Source organism: Syngnathoides biaculeatus, chromosome 13, assembly GCF_019802595.1.
Source record: "Syngnathoides biaculeatus isolate LvHL_M chromosome 13, ASM1980259v1, whole genome shotgun sequence".
Classification (NCBI taxonomy): domain Eukaryota; kingdom Metazoa; phylum Chordata; class Actinopteri; order Syngnathiformes; family Syngnathidae; genus Syngnathoides; species Syngnathoides biaculeatus.
The window spans coordinates 21252008-21272751 of record NC_084652.1 but is presented as its reverse complement, the minus strand read 5'-3'; the positions used below and the strand labels follow the sequence as shown (position 1 = coordinate 21272751).

At 41.4% G+C, this 20744-nt stretch overlaps 1 protein-coding gene across 1 annotated transcript; it reads left to right on the top strand.

Annotated features, from left to right (window-relative positions):
- The first annotated feature begins 1717 nt into the window (after positions 1-1717).
- LOC133511050 (neuropilin and tolloid-like protein 1) lies at positions 1718-20552 on the top strand. The gene is made up of 8 exons (XM_061839638.1): positions 1718-1862; positions 1923-2171; positions 15142-15183; positions 15426-15553; positions 18263-18491; positions 19334-19447; positions 19543-19687; positions 19848-20552. Exons 1-8 carry the CDS (start codon positions 1718-1720, stop codon positions 20377-20379), a joined length of 1584 nt encoding a protein of 527 aa, XP_061695622.1. The 3' UTR covers positions 20380-20552.
- The last annotated feature ends 192 nt before the right edge of the window (positions 20553-20744 follow it).

The following is a 20744-nucleotide window of genomic DNA, read 5'->3' as shown; positions in this document are numbered from 1 at the left end:
GCCCTTTGCAATGCTCATCACAGTGGGCCACTCCCCCCCAAAAAACTCCCTTGGCCTCGAGCCCAGCGCGCGTGACCACCCACAACTCTCGCACATACCCTCAGGGTTAGGGAGACCTAATCTGAACATGTACATAAATCACAACGTGGTGTCGTCTTGTAACTAAGGTCATAACTTTGACATATTCGATTTTTATGAAAAAAAAACTTCCAAGATTTCTACATGGAAATTTAGTACTTGCTTTCAAAATTACCATGAATTATCCTGAAACAAGTGAAACTTGAACACATTTCTAAGTCATTCACTCACATGTTGCGCACATCCTTTGGCGCCACCTTCAGGACATTCTGACTATCTGCGCTTGACATTACTGGATGACAATTTCAAAATTGGGTTGTTCTCAACATTTTTTTTTTTCCCAATGATCTTGAACTGGTTCAGATGTCATGGTTAGCATGGGGGGGGGGGTAAAATAAAAAGTTCTTTTGCATGTGGCAGTAGAGGTTAGTCAATTGATAGATAGATAGATAGATAGATAGATAGATAGATAGATAGATTAGATAGATAGATAGATAGATAGATAGATAGATAGATAGATAGATAGATAGATAGATAGATAGATAGATAGATAGATAGATAGATAGATAGATAGATAGATAGATAGATAGATAGATAGATAGATAGATAGATAGATAGATAGATAGATAGATAGATAGATAGATAGATAGATTCCCAGTTCCGTCAATGGCACTTCCCTCTAAGAGGATTTATAATATAACGGTGGAGCAAAAACATAGGAAGGTCAGTAATTGCCGAGGGTTTAATCCTTGAGCTCTGGGACCACTGATGGAAATGGTAAGCTATATTGTAGTTGGATTTTGCCCATTTGAATAACAATTTACAGCGACTTCAGGGGAGTATGTTTTATAACATGATATGACATTTGTTGGATATACTCAACGAAAGTTCAAAGTCCAGGGGAAAGAAAATGTTCCAACTTCTGCTGTACGTTGGTGAGTATCTTTTACATGTTCCAATGCACTGACTTAAATTATGTATATTCTTTTTACAATGTTGTTGTATACTTACTGTGTCCTATTTTCTGTTCCATCTCTTATACAGTTTTTTTTTAATTCAGCAAAAATAATTAATTTCTCACCTCTTAAAAATACAGTACAGTTATCGTTTCAGTAAAGCCTCTATTTTCCCTCAGCATTTGCAACAAATCTGATTGCACCTGAGTTGTCAGGTGCAACAGCTACCAAAACTAAAACGCAAGGTATGTCTTTTCTGGAGCTACTTTTCATCACAATCAAAGTATTGCTCAAAGATAATTTCCATATTTTCATTTGCTACATCACTTTTGGAAATGTTGTTTTGTAGTTTCAGTAGTTAAATAAAATCATGAAAAATTTCACAAAATGTCAGGTTGCAGAAACTGATTATTCAGCCAAAGGTGTTTTTTTAAATCCCAAAACGATATAATTAATCATAATATTTTCACCATTAATCAGTCAGTTCGATAATGAACAAAGTACAATTGACAAACTTGGAAATTGCATGTACATTACTGTCATATGTGGATGCAGTATGAGTTTATGTAGTTTAAGTGTACTTGAATGTTGCTAAATACAACATGTAATGGCAATGATGAAATGGGACTTCTCTATACAGTAAACTGAAATTGTTGGTAGCGTTAACACTGTGCACCATTGTGATGTTACCAGTGACCAACAACTCAGGTGTGACACCATCTGGGCAGTGTGGGGCCTGGGTAAAGGAGCCCGAGGGAGGTTATTTTACCTCACCCAACTACCCAGAGAAATACCCACCCGAGAGGGAATGTGTGTACATTATAGAAGGTGAGGCTTTATCAATACATTCTTTAATGAGTTGTTGGTAAATTTCTCGTTCTCCTCCAGCTTCTCCCCGCCAGTGCATTGACTTGTTTTTTGATGAAAAGTATTCCATCGAACCATCGTGGGAGTGTAAGTTTGACCATATCGAGGTGCGTGATGGACCGTTTGGTTTCTCACCCATCATCGGACGCTACTGCGGTCAGGAAAGTCCCATGTATGTTCGCTCCAGTGGGAGGTACTTGTACATCAAGTTTGTGGCTGATGGAGAGCTTGAGGCCATTGGTTTCTCTGCCCGGTACAACTTCACACAAGGTAACAGATTCAATTTAATCGTCCATCCATCCATCCATTTTCTGAGATGCTTATCCTCACGAGGGTCACAGGAGTGTTGGAGCCTATCCCAGCCGTCAACCCTGAACTGGTTGCGAGCCAATCACAGGGCACATGGAGACAGACAACAGTCACGCTCACAATCACAGCTCAGGGCAATTTAGAGTCTCCAATGAATACATGTTTTGGGATGTTGGAGAAAACTGGAGTGCCCTGAGAAAACCCACATGGTCATGGGGAGATGATGCAAACTCAGACAGCCAGAGCTGGGATGTGAACCCCGGTCTTCAGAACTGTGAGGCTAACAGTTTAAACAGTTGCTCCACCATGCCGCTCAATTTAATCATTTGGAAAGAATTTCAGTTGGAGGTTAGGTACTGTGTATAAACAGTAGTTACACATGAGAACAGCTTCAGATTTCTCCATACATACTGTACATCCAATCAAGGAGAAAGCTTTTAGTTTCCCACCACATTTTGAATTCACTCAATCATTGACGTTATAAATGAATGAATGAATGACATTTATTGTCATCATACGAAACTATACAATGAAATTCTCTACTGCGTCAGTACATACATAAAAGTAAAATAAATACAGCATAAAAATAAATACAAATGAACAAAATACATGTGTAAAATGGAAAGCATAAAAAGTAATGCTCAAGATATTGAAATCAGCATGCCTTTGCATCAATAGCACGGCTAGAGGAAAGATGAGGGTTTTGGGTGTTGACGGTTCTCGGGGAAAAAAAAATGTTCCTTCGTCCTTTGGTCCTTACTTCTTTGCATCTGTACCACCTTCCAGATAGCAGCAGCTCAAACAGTTTATAACTGGGATGTGTAGTGTCCTTAATAATGTTCCGAGCTTTGCTGAGGCACCGAGAGGCATAGATGTCTGCCATGGAGGGGAGAGAGCAGCCAATGATCTTTTGTGCTACTTTGTCCTCTGAAGTCTTGCTCTGTCTGTCTCTGTGAAGCTCCTGTACCAGATGGAGACACTGTATGTAGGCTCTTGATGGATAAGCGCAGCAACTTTGTGTCCAGGTTCTTTTTCCTGGGAATTCTCAGGAAGTGGAGACACTGGTGAACCTTCTTGATGACTGCTGAGATGCTGTCTGTCCAGGAAAGGTCCTCAGAAATCAGGACTCCCAGGAACCTGAATGTGCAGACTCTCTTTTTATAGTGTTCAGAGCCAGATTGTTGTCCATGCACCAGTTTGTGAGCTTCTGGAACTCCTCTCTATAGGGTGCTTCTTCTCCCTTTGAGATCAGACTGATCACGGTTGTGTCATCAGTGAATATGACGATGATGTTATTTTTGTGGATTGGGCTGCAGTCGAAGGTGTAGAGACGGTACAGGTGGACAAAAGGTGGAAGTCGATCTGTTGGTCAAGAAGTTCTTAATCCAGGTGTATGTGAGAGGAGGGAGGTCCCACAGTGTCCACTTTAATCATCAGAATGTACGGAATGATTGTGTTAAAGGCTGAGCAATAATCCACAAAAAGCATCGTAGTGTAGCTCTGCGGTTGTTCCAGGTGACTCAACAAATGAATCATTTCATTTTTACAGTATCATGTAATGTGTAAAAATGTACAGGAGACATTAATTTTTGCAATCCCCCCCCTCCATTTTATAAATAAGCTTTTAAGTGGAACCTTCGAATCGAAAACATACCTTTCTTTGGAACTTAAAAGGACTTAATTAAGAGGTGTCTTACCCTAACAGACATTGCATTTCACTTAATGAAAGGAAAGCAAAACTAAAAGTAGGCACACTTTGCAGAGCATGTCAATGGAGGAAGTCTACATATTCCAGACCTGAAATTGTCATTGACAGCAACGTACGGTTGTTAAAAATGTTGTTTACAATGACATTTATGTAAAAATACTCCCTAAAAATATAGTCATAATTGATGTGATAAAATGATCCCTGCCATATTTGTTATATTAAAAAAGGAGAGGGTGTGTCAGTACATTAGATTTCACTTTTTTACCATTGAAAACCGATCGTTGATGAGGGTACTGACTGAAATGTTCCAATCCTGAAAATTGGCACATCGCAGGGGTAAAAAGTGGGTGAGCACATACCCCTCAATGCCACTCCCTCCTTGCAGTTTTTGCCACCTATGATTTAGTTAGTGCATTTTTGGCCTGTGATTTTTTTTTTAATGGCATTTCAGTAATTCTCAGTACTTTCAAATAATGGCAAAAATGTAAAAGGATGTGAGTGAGGGTTTTTTTTTCAGTTTCCTGCAATCATTAAGAATCCCCTTTAAACATCGCATGTTGCAGGAAATGATAATGATGTGGGACACACGAATGCACACACATCCACGCTCACACATGCACCAACTAGCACACACACACACACACACACACACACACACACACACACACACACACACACACACACCACACACACACACACACACACACACAGAACCACAGTAGTTAATGAAAGCTTGTCTTCAGGGGAATACAGCTTGTCACCACTGAGCCGAAGCAGCAGCTTAAACCGGACAGAGGCTGAAGCTTTATTAATAGCAGATTTTATAGGCCACCAACAATGACGACAATCAAGCATTAATCTGCTTCCTTCTGTTTGTCCGACTTTTTTGTGTTTCTGTTGAAAGTAACCCTACCTTGTTTGAAGATTTTGCATTGCAATCAGTGAACCATGCACTTAAAAACCTCAAGCTGCAATAGACTTAAGGAGAAACTTCCCCTTTAAGAAGATACTTGTCCTTATTGACAGATAAGGAGATTTGGTATCCCATCTGTTTGGAGAAATGTAACACATCTTGCACGCCAAATGCTTATCAGTCTTGTACTACTCATTGGAGAAAGGAGATAATGAATTTGTCCCCAAATGGCAAAAAAACAGGTTTTAGAACCTCTTTTGTATTTATATATAACCTTAGATGAAATGATAATCTTATATTTTATATTTAACTGTCCACGCAACTTTGAAGTTGAGATATGTTGAGAACAGGGGTCGCCAACCCAAAATGTTTTTTGTTTTTTTCTCCAATGTGGCTATATTGGAGAAAAAAACAAAAAACAAAAAGCCATTCTATCTGGGACAAAATAGTTAAAAGCCTTTAAAAAAAAAAAAACTTACAATGAAGGCAACACATGCTGTTTCTAATTTACTACTATCCAAATCGCATGATGTGCATTTATGATTACTGTAAATATTGTTTTTTTCCCTGCAGCAAATCCTAGAGAGAATGTGTAAATCCATGTGACTATTCTGGTGTATGATGATATTTAAAGTTTAACTTTGATTATCAATGAGCTATGTTTAGTTCTATCCCTCCATTTTCTGAGCTGCTTATCCTCACAAGAGTCGTGGGAGTCAGCTGTCATCGGGCAGGAAGCAGGGTAAACCCTGAACTGGTTGCCAGCCAATCACAGGGTACATGGAGACAGACAACAGTTACACTCACAACCACACCTCGGGACTATTTAGTGGCACTAATTAATGCATGTTTTGGGGTTGTGGGAGGAAACCGGAGTGCCTGGAGAAACCCCGCGCAGGCACTGGGAGAACATGCAAACTACACACAGGCAGGGCCGGGATATGAATCACGGTCCTCAGAACAGTAAGGCCAATGCTCTAACCGGTTTCTCCACCGTACCGCCTAGTTTTGTCTATAGTTGCCAAATTCATGTGCTATTTGTTGATATCAGCCCACTGAATTGGCCTTGAAATATTTAATTTCATTGGCTTGTCTTTGGTTCCCTGTGAACCAGTCTCGGGTGTACCCTACCTATCGCCAGGTAGTATGTACTCAATTACCATATTTCACGCAAAATAAGGTGCACCTAAGAGCCTTTAATTTTCTCAAAAGCCAAAAGTGCGTCTTATAATCTGGTGCGCTTTAATATATGGATCAATATTGAGCCACAACAGGTCTCGCAATTAGGTTAAGCAGCCGTCGACTCCATTTTCCCGTGTAGAAGAAATAGTACACGGTGAATGCTGGGATAGATGACTGCGTAAAGCGAGCTCTTTCATTTCCATTTGTGTCTTTGTGTAAAGGCCCAAAGTGACTCCTATTAAGAGACACGCTTACGATGCAGAGTTTAAACTCAAGGCAATCAGTCACGCAGTACAGCACGGGAATAGACCAGCAGCGAGAGAATTTAACATTAACGAATCAATGGTGCGGAAGTGGAGGAAGCAACAAGATGATCTGCGCCATGTAAAGAAGACTAAACAGGGTTTCTGAGGGAACAAAACGAGATGGCTACTCCCGCCTCGACTCTAGCGTCTATTCTATCTACCTTATTATGCGGTGCGCCTTATATAGGAAAAAAATTAAAAAACAGGCCATTGCTTGAAGGTGCGCCTTAAAATGCAGTGCGCCTTATAGTGCGGAAAATATGGTACCTGTATCACGAGTAAGGACAAATGGCACAGAAAATAGATGAATGCGTGTATTGAGTTGCAGTATGCAGTATTTAGGGGCATATCTACTGGTATCTACACTTTGAAGTCACGTTCAATCGGTTTCATAGAATTATGTAGAAAATAAGCAGAAAGTGAAAATTAAAATACTTTTGGAATACTTTTTTATACAACGATAATAATAATAGTAAAACTGCCTACAACCACTGTATGGAAATCTGATTCTTTGCGCATATCAAACCAAGGTCAACTTGTATCAGAATAAAGGGAAAGGAAATTAATGGACACATTTTCTTAGTCACAGCGAATATGGTTTATGCACGCAAAGGAGTTGGAACTAAAGTAAGTCTTTAATTACAAGTAATGCTGTCTTCTCCAGTTAAGACATACATATCTAGGAATAAAAACTGATCTGTTGATTTCTTTGCTCAACATACATACATATTTTGACTTAAAACTGTTTCAAAGCATTTTGGATGGGAGTGAACATATACTTGAGCTTACTTCTTTCTTTTGAAGAATTTTCCATAAATGTTTGAGTCTTTTTTGCTACTTCTCCGAAATCCATAGTGACATGTCCAGTGACAGACTCAAAAATGTTCTCTGGCTCTGATGAACAAGTCAAGTCAACTTTATTTGTACAGCTCTTAATCACAAAAATCCCTGAGTTGGAAATGAAAAATGACATCTCCCAATATAACTCCACCCTCACAAATCGTGAGAGGAAAAACTAAAAAACCCATTTAGGTAAAAAAAGAAACCTTGAGAAGGGACCACGGGGGCTGGGGTGGAGGTTCTTTTTCTAGGATTGACCAAGCTGCAATGGATATCGAGTGGACAACATTTATCACATAGTCTGGTGCAGTATATTGTTAATTATAATGGAAAGGTGCTGTACAACCATCATTAAAGTGGGAATGACATCCCAATAAACATTCTAAAATAGATATTGTAATGAAAAATACATATAACAGTATTCACTTCAATGTCTATATGAAAAAAAAAGTGAGTGGAGAGCGCGTCATCCATGCACAAAGTTGCGCAATTGAGTGTCCCTCGACATCCAAGTGGTCGCCATATTAGTCACGTCCTCTGTGCTTGACGTCATCGTCACTTCCGCCGCGCAGTGCCTGCTACTATGGAAGCCGAAAAATCTGAGATATTCGCATTTTTCCAAAGGCCCTTCTGACACCGAAGCTCTTTTCGAAAAGGACAACACCACACAACCGAGTGAAGTTACCGGGGCAATATTACACTATTGTTTCGAGCCCTCAGGGCAATATTACACGATTGTTTCGAGCCATATTCAGATGTTATCCGATCACGGCCAAACTGCATCCCGTCCGATCCACTCCCGTGGCTGCAATGAGCAGCCGGCCGGTGTGGCTATGACAAAGCTGAGCGGTGCTGCTTTAGGGGCGTGCTCGGAGTTGAGCCGGGGCACTTTATTCGCGCACGCGACTGAGTAACGCATTCTCAGCTGGGTTCTTCAGAGCCGCCCCGTCGCAAAGCCCGAGGCACATCTTTTGCAGAAGCTGTGACCGCTGAACGCGGTGCCTCAGCCGGTGTGGCTGAATTTCGGAGCCCATGATGGCATATAAGGAGGAGGTGGACCCAAGCTATGTTGCTTTTAGGGGTATGTTCAAAGTCGCCGCAGTACACGATAAACATCATCAAGACATTGTTAGCTGGGCGACGCACACATCGACACATTTCATAAGCAGATGTTTTATTACGTTATGAGAGAGACCGATTACGTGGTCCGCCCCAAACTATTATTTTTTTTAGTAGCTGTATGCGCACATCAACACATTTCATGTGCAGATCTTTTGCTACGTAATGAGAGAGACTGATTAGTGGTCCGCCCCAAACTATTATTTTTTTTTTGGAGCTGTATACACACCTACCTGTTATTTGGAACCCACGAAGCTCTCATCCTCTGCACCCGTGCAATCCATTTTTCCACAACAAACAGGGTCTCTTTCAAACTTATGAAGGGTAATTCCATTCTCCCGAGTGTTCAAGCAATGTCCAGCAATGCAATGAGCCGGCATTTTGGCTAACACGAAGGAACAACGAGCTACCTTCCCGGAGGTAAAACTAATGGAAACAAACGAGTCCACGAGGGGGCGCCTTTGTCCTTTACGTCACTTCCTGCTTCTTCTCGAAAACAAATCCCTGAGAGTATTTTCATGGCGGGAGTTACAAAAGTCTGTATACGTAAAAATCATGTTTTGTGGTGAAAAAACACATGGAACCATATTGGCTGTGGGTTTTTCATTAATAATATATAAAAAATAATCCATTTGACAGCACTTGACCTTTAAGAGTCCATTTAAAGAGAAATGGCACTGCAAGGTAGACTCTTTTGGTGGTTCACCTTCAGTATTGTATCATTTGAAAAACCTTGTATATTTGAAATACTTTCAGTTTGAAAAACAGAAGGCCAAGCTTTAGATACATAGACTGCGTGTGTAATCTTTATATTGGATGCAAACCACTGGGAAGGCAATGTTGTTCTGACCCCCCTCCACACACACACACACACACACACACACACACACACACACACACACACACACACACACACACACACACACACACACACACACTTCCATAGATTAGAATGAATGTGAATACAATAATCTGTCCAAGCATGTAACAGAAATGGGTAAGAAACACAAGAGGATTAATAAGAACTAAGATGTTAAATCACGATTTATAATCCACCTAGCAAGTAGATTCATCTACACAAGGGTTTAGGAAACAATACATGGGCATGTGTTGTCAGGATTTCAGGAAACTTTAAATGAGGGCATCCTGAGGTTATGATAGTTTTGTTATGTTATACGGTCTGCATATACCTCGCTGTGTTTATGATTCTACATTTTAAGTCCGTTTAAGTATGTCTCAGATGATGAGCTGTTGTCATGTGTGTCTCGCAACTACATTGCATGCATTGAATTGCTAGTAGGAAAAAAATGAATAATGGTGGCACCCCATTTTAAAACATTTATTACAATAATTGGATAATGTAGGTATGCAATTCATTGACTGTGGCTTTAAAACGGATTACACAATTTGCAGCAGGACAAGTAGTGGAGATGTGCCACAAGATAGTCAACTGGTGATTGATCACATGATCGCTGGTTCTTTTAGGACTATATGGACAAATTAAGATTGGGATGTTGCCATAAAAAGAAGCTAATTCCACATAAGAAAAGACAGACCCAAGACTGTCAAGGGCCTTGCAAAAGCGTATATTTATTGTGTGGCATGTATGGACAGTAAGGAATGCTACGTACCCTGCATAATGCTGGATAATGCTACATAATGCGTGCCCACCGGATGCGAAAGATCGCTTCGCCTTGCGACCTTCGCTTGAGTTTACTCGCGTGACAAATTTGGACAAAATTGAAAGTGCGTGTGCTGTAAACTTGACAAGAGTTTTCCCCTCTTCGAGGCGCTGGCAACATTGCTTCCCGAACAAGTTCGGCTCATCCCAGCTTTGAGCATTCGGGCAAAGGAGGCAAATTTGCATGTGCCTGCGTTATCCCCGCCACTTCATTGGCGCCGTGGGAAATGTATTGACTTTCTATGTAATCATGCCACATGAGACGCCCAAAATGCTTCCAGTAGGTACGTAACATAAGAGTCCCCCCCTTTTTTTTTTTTTAAGTGAAAGTGCCAAAAGCCAGTGCACAAAGAGGAAGTGAGAGGATTTTGGGTTCCACTCAGTGACATTGCGATGGAGTGCAAAACCTAGTCAACCTGTTCACGCAATATTCACCTTAACGTTGTTGTTCTGCGGAAAGTGGACCCATTCCTAAAACTGTGGTAAAACAAGACTCTGGAGATTTAGAGGTAGTGTGAGGTCAGTTTTTATGACAGTAGGGGTGATGTGGTAAGTTGAAATCAAAGGTTCTGCAGGCCTTTTGGTTGATAAACAGCAAGTGATCATTTTTCTAGTCAATTTTATTTGTATAGCCCTCAATTACAAGAGTCTCAAAGGGGTTCACAGGAACACAGTTGACAAAGATTGACAACATTTCCTGATCTATAGAAACCTTGAGAACGGACCACAAAGCATCAATAAAACAGACATAAATGTACATAAAATTAATGTCAAAATGTGAAAATAACTCATTTAAGAATTTAAACATTTCGACCGAGGTACCAACTCCAATATTAGTGAGTAGGGCATTCTAGAGTACTGGAGCCTGAATAGAAATGGTCAAAAGCCTCAGGACATCTTTCTGGCTCTCAGAGGCACGAAAATATCCGTGTGTCGTGAATGCAGGGTTTCGGAAGGAACATATGGTATCACTAAGCCAGCGAGATCAAAGGGTTTAAAGACACGTAATATTTTAAGAGTAAGTAACAAAACATTAAAAATTGCACCTAAATTGGACTGGGAGCCAATGCAAATTGGTCAGTGTGTGAGTCATGTAATCAATTTTTCTCATTCTCTTCAAAATTCTTGCAACATTTTGTACTAACGTCAGGGTTTTAATGTCAGACACGGGAAGTTCAGAAACAAGCATTTTACAATATTTGAGGTGAGCCGTAACAAGTGCATGGACTTGAGTTCTGCATCCCTACCAGATAAAATGGGCTGTATTTTAGAAATATTGTGGTGATGAAAAAAAGCTGTTTTGGTAATTGAACTTGAAAAGGAGAGAGTTGAATCAAATGCCAATATTTTTTTTCTAAATCACATTGGCTAATTTGCCAAACCTCAGAATGGTGTCTTTAAAAAAGTGAGCATATTTAGCAGCCCCAATAATCAACCGATGAGTTTTCTCAGGGTTAAGAATCAAAAAGGACAATGAGTGTCTAATGCCAATGACACTTGCTTCTAAATTACATCATTCACATGTGTTAGTTTGTCTTTGTGACATGTACAACATAGTTGGTTATTGTCAGGATAAGAGTGAAAGCTAATCTTATGGTTGTGTATGTTATTGCCAAGTGACTGTTTATATAGTACCGAGCAATTAATTTAAATGGCAAAGTCAATTGCTTTATTTTGTTACAAACTGATGACATTTGAGTTTTAGAGCAAAAGATGACAAAAATTCTGAATTCCAGCTTTTATTTCTTGGTATTTTTACATCTGGATATTTCAAACAACTCCAAGCAGAGCACCTTTTTTAAGACCCCCACTTTTCAAGTGAGTTAAAGTATTGGAACAGACATTATTAAATTAGCTTAAAGTGAATAGTGGTTTTTAATACTTGGTGGCTTACTTGCAATATCTGCATCAAGCCTGCAACACATTAATTTCATCAGACTGCTGCATTCTTCACACGAAATGCTTTTCCAGGCCTTCACTCGAGTCTCTTTCAGTTCTTGTTTGTTTCTGGGGGTCTCTCCCTTAGTCTCCACTTCAGGGGGTAAAAGGCATGCTCTGTAAGTTTAAGGTCAGGTTACTGACTTGGTCAGTCTAAGACCTTCCACTAATGAAGTCCTTTGATATCTTGGCAATGTTTTGGCCTATTGTCTTGATGCATGACGAAGCTTCTCGTAATTACTTTGGATGTATTTTTCAGTAAATTGACAGATGAAATGGTTTTATTGACTTAAGAATTAATTTTGCTGCTACTATCATAATTTATGTCATCAATAAAGATAAGTAAGGCTGTTCAAGAATTAGTCATGCAAACCCAATCCATGGCATTACCTCCACGATGCTTCACGGATCAGATTACATGTTTTAGATGACAAGTGGATCCTTCCTTTTTCCAAACTTTGGCCTTTCCATCACTTTAGTAGAGGTTGCTCGTGCTCTCATAAGTTCGTAACTCTTTGTTCCAATTTTTTGGGGCTCATCTCGCTGCTACTTTGCAAAATCCAATTTGGCCTTCCAATTGTTTTAGCTGATGAGTGGTTTGCGTCTTGTGGTATGACCTTTATATTTCTTCTCTAGAAGTGTTCTTCAAATGGTGGATTGTGATACTTCCCCCCCTGCCCTGTGGAAGTTGTCAGTGATGTTGCAATCACAGCGTTTCAGTGTTCAACTGCTAAAGATGCAGTGCCATGAAAAAGCATTGGCTCACTCCTGATGTTTTTATTTTTGCATATCTATCACACACAAATTTTCAAGTCCGTCCATCCAGTTTTTGAGCCGCTTAACCTCACATGCGTCACGGGGAGTGCTGGAGCCAATCTGAGGTGTCATCGGGCAAGAGCTGGGGTGCAGCCTGCACTGGTTGCCAGCCAATTGCAGAGCACATCGAGACAAACAGTCACACTCACATTCACACCCAATTAATGTTGCATGTTTTTGGGATGTGGGAGGAAACCCTAACCACAAATTTGGAAAAGGTGAGTTCAATTTCACAAGGTACACACAAACCTTATTACCACCATACTTGTTGAATCAAGAAATCAGTTAAATCGAATCTGTCAGAGAACGTGCAGGCGGCTATGAGAGCTCAAGAACCAATGCATCATGCCATGATCCAAAGAAATTCAAGAAGAAATGAGGAAAAAGCGATTGAACTCCTTCAGTCTGGAAAAGGTTACAAAAATATTTCCAAGGCTTTGGCCCTCCAGCGAACCACTGTCAGAGCTAGAAACAGTGGCAAACCTTCCCAAGAGTGAAATTACACCAAGAGTGCAACAACGATTCATCAAAGAGATCACAAAAGAACCTCGAACAACATCTAAAAACTTGCAGGCCTCTGTTAAGTTCAGTGTTGAAGATAATTAACTTTTTGGAAGGTGTATATGGCCCATTACATCTGGCATGAAAATGGCACTGCTTTGATAAAAAGAACATGCTGCCAACATTAAAGCATGATTGTGGCAGTTTGATGGTCTGGGGCTGCTTTGCTAACTCAGGACAAGGACAATTAAATGTGATTGATGGAACAATGAATTCTGCTGTGTACCAGAAAATCCTGAAGGAGAACGTCCGCCCATCAGTTTGTGTCCGCAAACTCAAGCACTCTTGGATCATGCAGCAGGACAAAAATCCGAAACACACCAGAAAGTCCACCCATGAATGATTTAAAAAAAACATAAATTAAGGTTTTGGAGTGGTCAGGTCAAAGTCGGGATTTAAATCCAATTGAGATCATGTAGTATGATCTTTAACGGGTTGTTCATGTTTGAAAAGCGTCCAATATGGGGGAGTTGAAACAATTCTCCAAAAAAAGAGTGGGACGAGATTCCTCCAGAACAACCACGATATAATGTTTAACCATTCAATCTAAAACCCAACATCTGAGCAACTTGGGTTAACCCATCTGTCACATATTCCATTACTTTTCCCTAACTCAAAAAATAGGTGACTTCAAACAAAATATGCTCTGTCCTGGGTTTTTTTTTTTTAACTACAGTAGATATAAATACCATTAAATAAAAGATGTAATTTTGAACTTCTGCTTCATATTCATCTTTTGATCTCAAACCCAAATGTCTTCAGTGTACACCAAAACCAAAGGAATTGTCCTTGCTGTCCCAATACTTGTGGAGGGTCCTGTAAATACTGAACAAAAAGGGGCAAGTACCAGACAAAATGATCCCCTCCAGGCTCTGCAAGTAACATTACCATACATAAGAGGTCAGATTACCAAGCATTGCACGGTCCTTCCTCTCTGAGCGAAAACAAGAAAGTGCTGAACCTGTAATACTGCTACACACTTCGAGGTGATCTAGTAGTATATTGTGAGCGAAGGTATTAAAGGCAGCACTGAAGTTGAGTAATAATTGTATTGATGAGGTGCCACAATCCATAGCTAATGAAAGATAATTTGTCAGTTTTGCAAAGTCCGTTTCAGTAGGGTGGTCTGTGCCCTGAATCTTTACTGAAAAAGTTCTAGTAGATCGCTAATTGTGATTAGAAAAATGTTGCGCTACAAGTTTTTCAACAATTTTTGAAAAATATCAAGGATTTGAGATAGGCCTGTATTTGCAAACACTCTCAGGTTCGAGAGTGAGTCTTTTGTGGAAGGAAGACTGGCTTTCTTGGAAGCCACAAGGTACAGTTTCAGAGGAGAGAGATGAATTGCAATATAAAAAATGGGAGGTCCTAATATTAAAAACAGTGAGTTTTGGGAATCTGTCAAAGGATACTTCTTCAAAATAAAGGAGGGTAGTCAGACAGCCTTAGTGGATATATTAATCTCACTGATTGAATAATTCAGCAAGGCTTGAGGCAACGTGTCCTTAATCACATTCATAATGAGCTCCTCCAAACTTTTTTAGTCAAGAAATGCACGAAGCCATCACATGAGAAGGGTGAGCAACTGGGCATTGGCTGTTATTGCGTTCTAAGATAAGGGCAATCCACACATCCTTATTAAATGGATTCATAGCATGTGAACTCAAGGTTTTGGGGAGACACCTCATGATATAGAAACTTGATATTTCAACCAAGTCTTGCAAAAAACACACCTATTAAGATGTTCTTCTCAAATTAGCTCATTCACTAGCAAAGCTTTATAGGGAAGTGATTTAATATTCATGTGACTGAGTTTCATCTTCTAAATGTGTAACATATTTTCCGTGTTTTTTTCTTACTGCTTTTAGATCCTGAGTTCAAAGGTCTGGGTGAATTGCCAGCATTACCATGTGGGTATTACACTAAATTGGGAATAACTTTTTTCCCCAAAAATTGGCAATAAAATGCTGTGTGCACTTCTTTGAGCATGCATTACCCAAGAATTCTTTAAATGTGTCCATTAGTTAAACAGCATTGGTCAAAACTCTAGTAATGAGGAGAAATATGACCTGCCTCCAATACCTAAGTCAGTGGATTTTATTGTCTCGACATTATTTGGAAACAACAACAAAACAAATTCTACTCACTGCAGTTTGTGAGTTCGAGCTGACTGGTCCAGAAGGCTTTGTGGAATCTACTCAGATAACCAGGGAGAAGCGAGCACTGTCGACAGAAGCTGTGGACTGCAGGTGGTTTGTCCGGGCCCCACCGAAAGCTAAGGTCTGTATATGTTATAATCTGGCTGGTTTTGGTTAAGATGATTACTGTGATGCTCCTATTTTTGTGGGAGGATGGCAAGAGTTACAGGAAACCAAAACTTCTATGTTCTTGTTGTTGTTGCAAGTTTTGACATGCCCCGTCATGGGGTTGCCACACTGGGTCACTTTCATTGTGTGAAATCCGTATATATATTCTATATGTGCAACAATTCTACCAAATACATGGCCGTGACCCTAGTGAGAATAAACACGAAAAAAATGGAAGGATGTATATTTCATTATTTATTTACTCTTGTCCATCGGTTCAGCTATTCTCCCTTGTTATAATTCCTTGCTGAACCTATCCATCTTCTACCGCTTTTCCAGGTCGCAGGGGCAGTAGCTTTAACAGGGATACAAAAACTTCCCTTTCCCCAGCCACTTCATCCAGCACTTCCGAAAGGATATCGAAGCGTTCCAAGCCCAGTCGGGAGATAGTCTTTCCAGCATGTCCTGTGTTGTCCCCAGGGTCTCTTTCTGGTAGGACGTACCTGGAATACCTCCTCGGGGAGGCATCTGGATAATATCCCCTAACCACCTAATCTGGCTCCTCTCAATGCAGAGGAGCAGCAGGTCAACACTGAGCCCCTCCTGGATGACCGAGCTTCCTCCACTTGGGGCAGGATCCCATCCCAACCCGGTGAGGGGACCCCACCCTTTTCCGATTGAGGACCATAGTCTCATATTTGGAGGATCTTATTCTCATCCCAGCCACTTCACACTCAGCTGCAAACCGCTGCAGTAAGTGTTGTAGGTCAACAGAACCACATCCTCTGGAAAGAGCAGGGATGCAATGATGAGGCCACCAAACCAGACACCCTCTGCGTCTCGGCTGTCCCTAGAAATTCTGTCAATAGAAGTTATGAGCAAAATCGGTGACTAATGGCAGCCTTGGCGAGTCGAACTCTCACCAGAAACGAGTCCGACTTATTGCTGGCAATGGAGACCAAACTCTGACACCAAGCATGCAGGGACCAAACAGCCTGTATGGTACTTTGGTACTTCAGACTCCTGAAGAACCCCCCACAGGACTCCCTGAGGTACAGGGTCGAACGCTTTCCTCAAGTCCACTAAACACATTTAGACTGGTTGGGCAAACTCCCATGGAACTTCGAGGATCCTGCTGAGGATTCAGAGCTGGTCCACTGTTCCACGGCCAGGACGAAAACCACATTGCTCCTCCTTAACCCTCCTCTCCAGCAAACCTGAATAGACATTGGCAGGGAGGCTGAGGAGTGTGAACCCCCTGATGTTGAAACATCCTCCTTCTTAAAAAGGGGGACAACCACCTCAGTCTGCCAATTCAGAGTCACTGTCCCTGATGTCCACATGATGTTGCAGAGGTGGGTCAACCAGCACAGCCCCACGATATCCAAAGCCTTTAAGAATTCTGTGCGAATGTCATCCACCCTCGTGGCTTTGCCACTGAGGAGTTGTTTTAACCACCTCAGTGACCTCAACCCCATAGATAAAAGAGCCTGCCTCAGAGAACCCAGACTCTGCTTCCTCATGGGAAGTCGTGTCGGTGGAATTGAGGTGGTCTTCTAAGTATTCTCCCCACTGACTCACAATCTCCCGAGTTGAGATCAGCAGTGCTCCATCCTCACTATACATGGTGTTGATGGTGCACTAATTCCCCCACTGTTGGTGTCCATCAATGTGTTCGGGGTTGCCGCCACGACATGTTCTGACCACCTTATGGCCACAGCTCCGCTCGGCCACCTCAGCAATGGAAGCATGAAAGATCGTCCACTCTGACTAAAAGTCCCCTGCCTCCCCTGGAATATGAGCAAAGTTCATTCGGAGATAGGAGTCGAAATTCCTTCTGATGGAAATCTTCCAGCCGTTCCCAGTAGACCCTCACAATATGTTTGGTCCTGCCACGATGGACTGGCATATTCCCCTGCCATTGGAGCCAACTCACCACCAAGTGGTGATCAGTTGACAGCCCCGGCCCTTTCTTCACTCGAGTGTCCAGAACATGCGGCTGTAAATCCAATGACACTACCACAAATCATCATCATCATCAAACTGCGACCTCGGGTGTCCTGGTGCCAAGCCCACATGTGGACACCCTTTTGCCTGAACACAGTGTTTGTTATGGACAACCAGTGATGAGCACAGAAGTCCAGTAACAGAACACCACTCGGGTTCTGATCAGGGGGGCCGTTCTTCCGAATCACACCCAGCTCTTGAGCATTGGCCTCACAGTTCTGAGCACCGAGGTTCAAATCCTGGTCCCGCCTGTGTGGAGTTTGTATGTTCTAACCTGTGCCTACATGGGTTTTCTCTGGGTGCTCGGTTTCCTCCCAAATCCCAAAAACATGCATTAATTGAAGACTCAACCAGTTCAGGGTGCACCCTGCATCCCGCCCGATGACATTTAGGATTGGTTCCAGCACGCCCGCGACCCTCTGAGGATAAGCGACTCAGAAAATGGATCGATGGATGATTTTTTTGTTAAAGACAATAAAATTCATCAGTTCGAACATTAAATATCTTGTCTTTGTAGTGTATTCAATTAATTCTAGGTTGAAGATAATTTGTAAATCATTGTATTCGGTTTTATTTATGCCTAACACAAATTCCCAATCTCATTGGAATTGGGTTTGTATGTCGCAATATTAAATAGATCAAGGGTGAGCTCATAATCTCATTCTCCCATTCACAGATCTACCTGCGCTTTCTGGAGTATGAGATGCACAATTCCAATGAGTGCAAGCGTAATTTTGTTGCCATTTATGATGGCAGCAGTTCAGTTGAGCACCTGAAAAACAAGTTCTGCTCCACAGTTGCCAACGACGTCATGCTAACATCCTCTTTGGGTGTAGTACGGCTGTGGGCAGATGAGGGAAGCAGGAAAAGCAAATTCAAGATCCTCTTTACAACCTTTCTTGACCGTGAGTGACTGCACCTCTGTTGCAATGTGTCTGACATTTGGTGAGCCATGTTCAAAATACAAATGAAATACAGTACATATACTACTGTATAATGTGTATTCTGTATAAGGCGATGTCGAGCAGTCCTAATCTTGTGGTTTGTTGATAATGGTCAAGGAGGAGATGTCCACAAGCTCAATTAGGGTGAGATGGAAGGTACTCTCTGTATTGTGAGAGCTGATAGAGACTGCATGTTATCACAAAATGACCCATCATACGTTTTTAGACTGAGGACCAACAACATAAGCAGAGGTAAAACATTTAAAGTTGACAGTGATAACTAAAATCTGAATGTAGAATCCCTCCTACTTTTAGTGCTTGCTCACTTAGACGCCCGTCAATATTGTCATTCATCCAGGTCATTTCATTCTCAGGGCAATGAACCAGTCACAACAGGACTTGAGAAACATAACAGTCCGCTGAGAATGTACTCTTCCACTGTGCACACCGAGATAAACCATGCACTATTATATATCTGGCTTAACTTTCAAATATCACGGGGCCAAAGCTGCACTTAATCACCGGTTCTGTTCACCATCATTGTGGACAGAATTGCTAGGTGTAGCCAAAGAATGGAAGGTGTCCACTTTGGTGGCCTTTGGATCTCATTTCTGCAATTTGCAGATTAGGTGGTCTTGACGTCATCATCAAACTATGACCGTGGTTCACAGTAACGTCCAGTCTCATGTAGAGAGCATTACGTCTCCTGTGGGTCTTCTTGACATGTGAGGGACAGACAGATTGTGAGATTGATGACATCAACAGTAATGTAACCTTTTGTGCATGTGACCTTTTGTTTCCAGCTCCATGTGAAGGAGACACTTTCTTTTGCCATAGCAACATGTGCATCAATCACACCCTGGTTTGCAATGGCATTCAAAACTGCGTGTATCCGTGGGATGAGAATCACTGTCAAGGTAGTGAACCATTACCAGCCTCTGTATTTTCACTGCATGTGTGTGACTGAGACAAGAGAACTACCGGTATACTCCCGTGTTTCCTGTCACACTAGAGAAAAGGAAACCCAGCATTTTGGACTCTCTGGACAACACAAACATCACTATTATTGCTGTGACGTGTGGCCTGGTTGTTATTTTGCTCATCATCTCTGTCATCATCCAGGTCAAACAGCCTCGTAAGAAGTACATCATCCGCAGGTTAATTAATTTCTCCATGATCTTATAATGACATATGGGCTATCATATTATTTTGAAAAACACGATACATAAAACACTGGAACCAAGTATGGCATTCATTTTTGTTCAGAGTTTTGTTCTTGATGGAAATCTCTTCTTTGTTTGTTTGTTGCATCCACAGAGATGACTTTGACCCTGCTCTCCTCCATCCAGGGCTTGAGCCCCCTCACTATGAGCTCTGCACTTTACGACACGTTCCCTCAGGTGACCTGACTGATGCCGCAATGGGCGAGGAATTTGAGAAGTCCCACAAGCTGCATCGATCCTCATCCAAATGCATTCGTGACCACCACTGTGGATCACAACAAGGAAGCGTGCACGGCAGTGTCCAAGGTAGCCGGAGCAACCTGAGCATGAGAGAGACTATGGTTGATCCTGATGGTGGGGCACTTGTGCCACACCTCCATCCAGGGATGGTGAGTCAGCAGTCACCACGGCTCTCCCACCACACAAGTCTGGGCGGTCATAGGAACATTTTAGTGATGAAACACAGCTATTCTCAAGATGGGGGAGCTGGGTACAGAGAGGATGATGATTTGATGATAGATGATGGTCCAACTACCAGCAGGCACCACATTCACCACCATCAGACCCATCATGGCATTCCAGGGTTGGACCATGCTGTTCACCGTACATTGTCAAATGACTTCTAATATGCCAGAACGACGTCAAACGAAATGAATACTGCAGAGAGTAAAACCCCAACTTGTAATGATGCTTCAATAGACATTTTTCCCAAACTAGTTTAGGTTTGATTATATAATGATGGATTTTGTTTCACATTTTGAAATACCGTCCTCACATTAATTATTTATGAGTAAGTTGTTAATAAGACATAAGAAACACCGTGTTTAATGACACAAAATGTTAATATTTTAATGCTGGAGTTAAAAACAAAATATTGATGTTTATAATATTCAAGTCTTTTGTGTGAATCAACTCCACTCCTGTGAATTCAAGTATTTATTATTGTAATTTATGCTTGTGACTAGTACCATTTGTTCAACAGTGCATCCTT